This window comes from Dipodomys ordii, unplaced genomic scaffold (assembly GCF_000151885.1).
Source record: "Dipodomys ordii isolate 6190 unplaced genomic scaffold, Dord_2.0 Scaffold8, whole genome shotgun sequence".
NCBI classification, from domain to species: domain Eukaryota; kingdom Metazoa; phylum Chordata; class Mammalia; order Rodentia; family Heteromyidae; genus Dipodomys; species Dipodomys ordii.
The window spans coordinates 36,436,521-36,446,458 of NW_012267224.1; the positions used below are offsets into that span (position 1 = coordinate 36,436,521).

General features: G+C 37.0%; 1 protein-coding gene and 1 pseudogene across 2 annotated transcripts in view; both read right to left on the reverse strand.

Moving 5' to 3' along the window:
• Nucleotides 1–3,323: 3,323 nt before the first annotated feature.
• The window catches only part of LOC105980276 (UDP-glucuronosyltransferase 2B31-like), a 13,313-nt gene continuing 6,698 nt past the window's right edge, over nucleotides 3,324–9,938 (reverse strand). For both annotated transcript variants that reach the window (XM_013009021.1, XM_013009020.1), the window contains exons 4-6: nucleotides 6,510–6,597; nucleotides 5,515–5,734; nucleotides 3,324–3,600 (exon numbers count right to left, since the gene is read on the reverse strand). In XM_013009021.1, coding sequence (XP_012864475.1) covers nucleotides 3,324–3,600; nucleotides 5,515–5,734; nucleotides 6,510–6,597 — 585 coding nt within the window. The remainder of the gene's footprint in view (nucleotides 3,601–5,514; nucleotides 5,735–6,509; nucleotides 6,598–9,938) is intronic.
• Nucleotides 7,731–8,668, reverse strand: LOC105980140 (annotated as a pseudogene).

Below are 9,938 nucleotides of genomic sequence, written 5' to 3' on the forward strand. Positions count from 1 at the left end.
AGGGTAAACAAAGGAGGAGGCTGCAATGCTTGATAAGAAATGTACTCATTATCTTGCCCATGTAATTGTAACCCCTCTGTACAGTATTTTCACAATTAAAAAAAAAAGAAATGCTGATATTTTTTCTGGCTTATAGTGCTAGAATTTAGTATTTCATTGAAATAGACCACAGTGTCCTGTTTATAATCCAGATGTTTACATGTATATTTACATGCTTAAATGATTCTGTTTTTTAAATTATTGAACGTGCCAATTATCCTCATACAAAGTTAATGGTCCAGAAGAATATGCTGTGTATAACTGCCTGGGAGGCCACCTTGTTATTACCTTTCTGTGTATTACAAGGGATTCTAATACAACAATGGGAAAAGTTCAGCAGAGCTTTTACCAGTAGAGATGTGGGCAAACCCTTGATTAAATCACATCATTTTGAAAATCCCTGGCCAAGTGTGCTTGCTTGGAATGGTTTGAGAATTATTCTCATTCTGGGTCCTCAGTGCATACCACTTTGGATGTTGAATTGCTAGTATAGCAATTATTGTTCTTTATTGCTCTATTACTCCTCCCATTATGTGTAAGTTTTGTGTTATTATAACAAAATACTTGAGGTAATTAGTTTATGCGTGGGGACGATTTATTTGGTTCACAGTTTTGGAGGTTTCACTCCACAGTCATGTTGCATGGTTCTGGTGACATGGCATGACTCTATTTTGCTTCATAATTCTATTTTTGGGGTGGGGTATGGGCTGTAGTGAGGGAGTATATCATATTGGGAGTATGCACCATAGCCAGGCCCTCAGGAAACCTAAAGGAACGTAGTGTGAAGGACATGGGTTTCCAATATCCCCCTCAGGGCCACATTTCTTGTGTTATAACTGTTTTGCTCTGTGCCTCTCTTCCTTCAAGTTAAGCTACAAACCAATAGTGCTACAAAGTCAGTGAGTTTTCAGCACAGAGGTCTTTAAAGGAACATACAAGATGCAAACTATAGTACTCTTCCAACTAAAGAGAAATTTAGGGGAGGCAAAACTTTTTTGGCATTTTGAAAGTTGCAATTATCAATTATTGAGACAATTACCATCACCTTTGATATTAATTATTCTTTATCTATGAAATCATGACCAAACTTTTGAACCTTAAATGTATACTTTATAATGCTAGTCAATGTTGTAAAGTTCATATTTGAAAGAATTTTGTAAAAAATTGTAGAGATAAAAATTCCAAATAAGACAAGACAGACTCTATATTTCTGTCTATAACACTCTTCAAATAGGATGTAATGTGATGGAATTAGTTTGTAAAAAGATTACTATGTTACTGCTATGTCTCCCAAAGCAATGTGATTCTTGAAGATGTTGAGCTAGCCTAATGACCTGTACCAGCATTGAAAGTAACTTGTGATCAGTGCTTTTATTGCCTCACTGACTAAAACTATTCCTCTATTGATGCTGCATTTGATATGTCTCTGCACAGTAGAGTTCTACCACCTCTGCATACTTATCAATAATGTGGATAGCTTTTCCCCATCTGGTTTATCCTTATGAATAGAAAACAAACTCAGTTTAAGAAAAATTAAATGTATAAGAAGTATATTAAGTTAACCCATATATACCTTTCAGAGATTTCACCACTGTACAATTTTAATACTTTCACCCTGGAATTTATTATGTTCTTCAAAATTAATACACATTTATGATATATATATAGGAGACAAGAATTCAATTGAATATACTTTTGTGAAGGTATATTGTGAACTTGAAATACATTATTTTCTCAGTGTCTAAATACATTCAGAGGAAGGCTCAATTAAAGTAATGAAGTTCAACATATCAATAATTGGGGCTGGGAAGGTGGCTCAGTGGGAGAGTGCTTGTCTAGCATGCATGAGGCCCTGGGTTTGATTCCTCAGCACCACATAAGCAGAAAAAGCTAGAAGTGGTGCTGTGGCTCAAGTGGTAGAGTGCTAGCCTTGAGCTGAAGAGCTGAGGGACAGCGCCCAGGCCCAGAGTTCAGGCCCCACAACTGACAAAAAAATGTATCAGTGATTATGATCATCTATTTTTTATGTTCTTGTTCCTTTTTGTTTCTTTCATTATCCTTTAATATCCTTCATCAATTTTCATATCAGATTGCCTCTAGGTTTGGTTGGTAATTTGCACTTGGGCTCAAGTGAAAAATAATCCATGTTTTAACAGATGTATCAAAAGAAGTTGAACTGAAAGTATTTCTCTCTTCTATGCATGATTTAATGTTTTTGTTTTATTTTGCACTGTACTTATTCTATTTTTCTCTTCAGCTGTGTCAATTATCTACATAAGTTTTTTTTTGACATTTTCGTGGTGAACCAAACTAGTTCTGCTAGAATCAGTGCTTTAATTTATTGTTTGAATAAATTCATACTCAAGGCTGGAGAATAGTTTTAGGTCGCAGATCATGTCTTTCTTACCTGAAAAAGCAGTTAACTTTCCTTCAATCTGGACTGTGTTGATGGTGAAAAAATGCTTCCTAAACATGAAAGATTCAGGATGGCCTGGAGATTCCTATGATTTTATTTAAGCATATCCCACATGTCAGAAATTAGAAGTTTTACATGTGTCTTTTTTTCCTTTTTTTTGTTACTGATCAAGGTCAGGCAGCTGTGTTTAGATTAGGATAAAAATGACCTTATCTTTAAAAAATATTCTTGCCCAAAATTTTCTGTGTCTTCATTAGCAAAATTAGAAAGATGCAACCATACTCTTTTCAGGAAAAGAGCAAATAAGAAGAAAAAAAAGGGATGTTCACAATAAGAAGAACACAAATATAATACATACAATATAGAATATTATATAATATAAGCTGATCTATTATAATTATTACAATAGAATTAAATAATGACAATTGTGCTAAGTATAAGAAAAGTATAATAATAAACTCTTTGTAATTGTATAATACTTAAATTCCTCTGGATATAATTATGACACACCACAACCTTCTATGAGATAGTATGTTAATCATATACATTATGTATTATATGTGTTAACCATATATTAAATATGTTAACCATATATGTTAATCATATATATCTTAGATGTAGAAGGAATGAAAAATTTATTGAGCTTCATAATTTCAGATAATTCAGTCTATGGTTACTTGATCACATCCCTGTGAATTTGTGTGGAGTTAGAACCTCATGGTGAGCAACCATAGTGACACAGGGCTGCTTCATTAATACTGAATACAAAACAGAGAGAAAGAAGAAGCTTGTAATGAGGAAGTAGAAAATATCTTTATCTATTAAAATTTGTCTTGCTGGAATAATTAACAGAGCTACCAGCTTCCAATTACTCTCTTTTCTTTTTTCTACTTTTAGGAAACTTCCGGCAACAAAAAAGGCAACATCTTGTGAAGATGAAGATGGCAGTTGCCACACAGGCCAGCAGGAAGCCAATCACATCCAGAGAGTGGTACTGGAACCAGTTGAGGTCATGGACAGCTGGGCGAAGGTGTTTGGCTCCTTTGTGGCGCATGACAAACTCCACCCAGAAGACAGCTCGATCCAGAGGCTTCACTGGCTGATCATGGTGAATTCTTGATAACTTCATTGCATTCTCTTTATAGCTAAAAGGAAAACACAGAGACACCTACCTTAAAAGAATTTAATGTTGATTACTATATTAAGCCAAAAAGTTCTTCTAAACTGCCATAGAAATAATGCAAATGAAATCAAATGTACCTACCTTAGTGTTTTATTTTCATTTGCCTATACACAGTATTTGCATTTGAAATGGATACTCTTAAATGAGCAATATTTATTTGAGAAGTTATGGAATTTTTGAAGATCTCTCTTACCCTAGTAGGTGAAATGATTGCTTCTAAATATCTCTTTCCCCTCTTCTGCCTTTTATTGTTTTAATTTTTAGCCTCAAAGCTACAATTCGTTTTACAGAAAGTCTCAAATAATATGATTATTTTCGTTACAATCTCTTGTACTCAAAAGTATCTATTTCTATTGTGGAACTTGATAACTTTAAGGCTGTGAGACTGTCAATTTTTTTCTCGTCATTCACCTCTGCCCATACCATGTAGTCAATGGTTTTCTTTTTGACATTTAATTTTCTCTCTCTTTTTCCTTATAATTCTTCCCTTCTATATCATGAAGTTTGCTTTTATCTTATTACTGAGGGAGTCAGTTTAAGGCCAACAGTCAGGGAGCTTTTAGTTATCCTATTAGCATAGCAACCCTAAACATGGGAAATGAGTATAAGGCCATATCCCACTGTTTATTAGACAAAATTATAAAAGCTTCATAGAACTTGGATAATAGGGTACTTACCTGACAACCTAGAGCTCAAACCCTAGTACCAACAAAATTATAATGTTCAATTAGTTGAACTGCCCTTTCCATTCCATGCTATGATTGGCCCTTCTAGCTGTTCTGTGCTATGACTCAAATGGTAGAGCACCTCTCTAGTGAGTGTACTGTTGTTAGTTTAAAGCTCTGGAAAACCAACTAAATTTCATGATAGTGAAGATAGAATATATATATATATATATAATATTATGTATGTGCAAAATATATATCATATATTTGAATTTTCTAAATTAAACCTGTTACTTTTATGATATCTATTATAGGCAATTAAATCTGTAAACATAGCCTTAATAAAATGAGTTTTTGGCAAATGATTATTTGATTGAAGCCAGATTTTCATAGCTCACATAGATAACCTCTGCTGCTCAGGAGGCTGAGATCTGAGGATGTTGGTTCAAAGCCACCCCATTCAGGAAAGTCCCTAAGACTCTTTCTCCAATTACCCACCAATAAAGCCAGAAGTGTAGTTGTAGCTCAAGTGGTAGAGTGATACCCTTAAGTAAAAAAAGCTCAATGACAGTGCATAGGCCCTGAGTTTAAACTCTAGCAAAGGCTAAAAATAAAAATGATTAGAATGAGATATTTTAGATATTTGATTAAACAATTTCTTTTGTTTTCGAGTTTATCATTTTTATAAAATTTAAGCATATTTTGAAAATAGAGTCATTGCAAATAGTTATATATCTATTATCTTCAGCATTATTTGCATATGTAGAAATGTTTTCAGTAATTGCTTACCTAATTAATCTGTGAGTTAAAGTACAAAGACTTAAATTACTTTGTTGTTGAAAATAAAAAGCACACTAGCAAGCTTATTGCTCATGCCTGAAGTTCTAGCTATTCAGGAGGCTGAGATATGAGGATCACAGTTCAAAGCCAGTCTGGGAAGAAAAGTTCCTGAGACTTTTCTCCAATTAGCCAGAAAACCAAAAGTAGCTCAAAGCGGTAGAGTGCTAACCTTGGGTGTAGAATTTCAGGGACAGCAACCAGGGCCTGAATTCATGCCCCAGGACAATACAAAAAAAAAAAGACATAGATCACAGAGAAGCTCACTTAAATATTAAGTAATAAGCCTCATGAGAAAGCAGGTGAGATGCATTGTCACTGATGAGAAGAATCCTTCTCTAAATCGGGTCCAATGAAAGGGTAGTTAAACTCACAATGGGTTGTTAATGACTGTCTTCAAGGCATTGATAAGCTCTTCACTTGAAAACCTGGTAAAGTCCAGTCTAACAGCTGCTCCCTTGGCCTTCATCCGAGCAATGTTATCAGGTTGATCCACAAACAAAGGAATGCCCACCATTGGGACTCCGTGGTAGATGGCCTCATAGACACCATTGGTTCCACCGTGAGTGATGAAGGCCTTGGTTTTGGGATGACCTGCATTTGGGGAAATTTCCACAGTGATCAGGTATGCTTTAGGAATTAAATGAGATACAGTATGTTCAATGTGAGTGCTCTCTACATTGCATGCACCTTAGTCATGAAACTCCATTGAATTTTAAACCTCAGAGCAACAAGCACTTAGGCTCACTGGAGAGACTAGTGATGACTCCGTGAAAGCATTTTGTTTGTCTTGAGATTTGAAAAATGAAAACAATATTGAGAAAAGGATAACAAAACCAAAATAATGTTACTAAAACATTTTTACGAAAGATACAGTGGGTTTAAATGAAGGAAAGTCTGGAGACAAGTGCAGCATGTTCTCCTGAAGACCTAGTAAGATTGTGGCATGTGATATGGAGGGCATGCTGGAATTCAGTGACTGTGGTATCCATAGAAATACAGGCTGCATGTCATTGAATAATATTTGGATATTTATCACTATGAGAAATGCAGAGCCCCTACCAATACAAGAGAAGCAGTTATTCTCAATGACATTTGAAATACATCTGCAGTTGGAAAATAAGAAAAGCTAACATAGGAGATGAAGGGCCATTCAGAGAGTGCCTCTCTACCCAGAGAGAATGTGACTGTGTACCCTAACATGACAACTCTGTAATTTATTCATACTAAAAATATGAAGAAAAGTTAGTGTTCAAGTTTGAGATAATTAATATTCCATACATTTGTTACTTATTGGACTATTATCTTCATGGTGTGCTAGGTGTTTTTTTGTGTTCACATTTTTACTCTTTAGTTTCCTTAGTTTTACCAAGCAGGTCATTCTGAGGGATCCACTTGTACAGCCGCGTGTTGGATCCTAAGGTTTCTGGTTTGGGGCCCTCATATCTCCATAAAACCTGTTAGGTAGAGAAAATGTTATTCAATATCTTAAATGTCAAGTCATAGTATGCTTGATTCCTAAGAATTTAGACACAGATAAGTCCTCTCTTTGAAGTAAACCTTTTAGAAGAATTGAAGCGATTATCAAGTTGAACATTTTCCACAGGCTAGATAGTAGAATATTTTAATATAAACTATTGCCGAAGGTCTGTAATGACAATATCTACATTTCATGGACTTTATAATAAATGACATATAATTATTAATATTAATGAAAATTTAGTATGTGATCATATTGTGAAAATTTCTTAATTGCACATTTTTAATAAAGTTTATGCTAACTCTGATTTTAAGAATTTATTATTGTATTTTTTCCCTCTGGGTTCATATTGGAAGCAGTTTACTTGTGTCCATTTCTACCTTAAATTATTTATTGTAATTTGCCTCATCTTATCTCTTTAAAAGTCTAATAGTTACCTTTTTTAAAAGAAAAATTTTTATTGAGGATCTTAAAAACAACTCATCAAAGATTTGACTTAAAAAAAAAAAAGATTTGCCTTTTCCCCCAAACAGTAGCTACACAGTGCTTTGCATCCATCATGTTAAACTTGAATTGGACACAAAATATAAAACACATGAAGCAATCCACCAATCTTCCTCCACTGAGCAGATGGAATGTGTAGGAACCTACCAGGGTCTTGGGGAAGGGTCTATGGGTGAAGCGCCATGATTCCAAACTGAACATCACAGGGATGGCGCGAATCTACACACCATCAGAATTTTGGCACTGGGTCAGCTTGGTGATGTGGCGTTAACAGGGATGCATTATCAAAGAGAGTCATGTCAGAGGAAGAGATCACCAGCATGGAAGTCGATTTGTCACCTAGGCCACAACGCGATAGCTGTCTCTTGTCTGTCACTGGGTTCACTAGTAGCGACTTGGAAATGAAGGAAAGAAGAAGAGGAAAAGCAGTGGTGACCCCTTTTATTTTCTCTGCTTAAAATGAATGACACAATGTGCAATTCTGTAGCACGCCACCATCTTCAAAGTGCACCATCTGAACAAGAGGTGGAGGAGGACATGTCACGCGCTTCCCACTCCTGTGCGCATTTACAAGGACGTGTTCCATCACAGATCCCAAGTGAGTGCTCACTCGACCTTCCAGTGGTCCTCGTAGTCGCTGGCACTAAAGAGGATCCCGGAATTAGTGGCCAGGGCCTTGAGGAAATCGTGAAGAGAGGTCAGTAACAGGGCCAGGCGCTTCTCATCCAGCAGGGTGTTGCCCATCATTGCTCCAAGGCGAGCCAACAGTCGCAAGAGAGGGGTGCAACCCACTGGTGGGACATGGGCGTGTCAGGGTGGTCCCTGCAGTGAGAATCTGTGCTTACTGAGGCCTCTCAAACTTGTAGAGCAGTCAGGTGCCCACCATCACATCAAAGTCCTCTTTAATCCCGGCCACAACTTCATTCACAGGGTACTCCTTATCTGTGTTTTCTCCAGATTTCTTTAATTTTGCATGATCTTCCAGAATGGAATCCATGTTCTAATTGGCAGGAAAATAAAAGAGCTGTTTCTGTCTGGTAATTAAGTCGCAATGATCAAAAGCCATGATTTAAGCTCTTCCTCAATCTTCACTTTAACTTCCACGCTGTGCATAAACAGTTCATGGTTTTCAACAATAGGATCCACGCGGGGCCCTGTTCTTCCGAGGACGCTGGAGTGTCTCACGGGTACAGTCACCATTTCCATTGTCAGATGTTTTCTGCTTGTTCCTTTTTGGTTTTCACTTCAATGCTCATCTGCTGCAGGCTGCATGTCTTCTTTCCGGGCCCCCTCTCATCTTCCCCTGCGCATACTGCTCCTTTTGTAGTTCAAGTGGTTTCTGCAGATTGGTGTCCAGTACACCAGTACCCTGCTATCAGGAACCCACTCATCCAAATTCTTACTCCAACCACTGTAACGCATAAAGCGATTCACTTCCTTGCCCTTTATGACAACCTTAGCACACTTTGTTCATAAATGAGATGTCTATGAAATCAGGGCACTCGCTTACCCTGCTGGAACTTAGGCTTGGGGTCCTGCTGGGGTGATATTTATAAGTGATTCATACCGATTACTGCCCCCACTCTCCACTCCACCCAAACTCCCACCAAAGGCTTTCAGCCACCTCGGGCTCTGTACCCTGGGCCAAATTTCCCAGTGCCGGTTGACCTTACAGAGCCACCACTTGCTTACCACACAGCTCTACCCCCAATGGATACTTTTGAGAAATTAGTTTATTTCAACTACTCCAATTAAAAAGTATGTACAACTTCTTTTAAATACAAATAAGCATTATTCAAAAAATATTAAATGTCAGTTTTAACTGTTAATACAAAAGGTTTGAAGATAGAGTTAGAATTTCTTGTGTGTGCCAGAATGGGGGCTTTAAGTCAAAGCCTAGGCATTATCCCTGAGCAATTCATACTCAAGGATATTACTCTACCTCTTGAGCCACAGCTCCACTCCTGGTTAATTAGAGATCAGGGTCAGAAGTACTTTGTTGCCTGGGCTGGCTTTGAACCTCAATCCTTAGTCCTTGGGCTCCTGAGTAGCTGGGATTACAGGCATCAGCCACCAGTGCCCAGCTTAGAATGAGAATTTTTTTTAAGTATTGTTAAAAGTGAACTTTACAACTTAGGGGTGGGGGATGTAGTTGTGGAGATGGGGGTATGTAGTTGTGGAGATGGGAGGGAGGGATGGGAGGGGAAAAACAAAAGCAACATTGCTTGATAAGAAATGTACTCATTACCTTGCTCATGTGATTGTAACCCCTCTGTGCAGTATTTTCACAATAAAAAAACTTATTAAAAAAGGAAGAAAGGCTTGGGGTGGAGTGGGATCAAGGGCACAGGGGTAGACAAATGATGAAGAGTAGAGGTAGAAAATGCTGTCAAAAATCCAATGTATATCCTGCAAAATTAAGTAGAGTAAAGGAAGGGATATATAGGAGAGGGATGGGTGAGAATGTTGAAAGGAGTGACATTGATCAAGATATATTGAATTCATAAGCTGCTTTGTTAGCTCTTTTGTAAAACTACTAAGAGATAATAATAATACTATAAAACAGAAGAGCTTATTGGCACTGGGTTAATAACAACTGTCATGTTGGGAAATTTTGTCCAGCCCTTAGGGAATGCCTTGATGATAAAGTTATTTTTAAAATCTGCCAAGTTTGACTGTTGGAGGAATATCAATATCAAATCTCAAACTCTACTATAAAGTCATAGTAATCAAAACAGCTTGGTATTGGCATAAGAACAGACCTCAGGACCAATGGAATAGAATTGAAAACCCTGAAATGAACCTACAGACCTA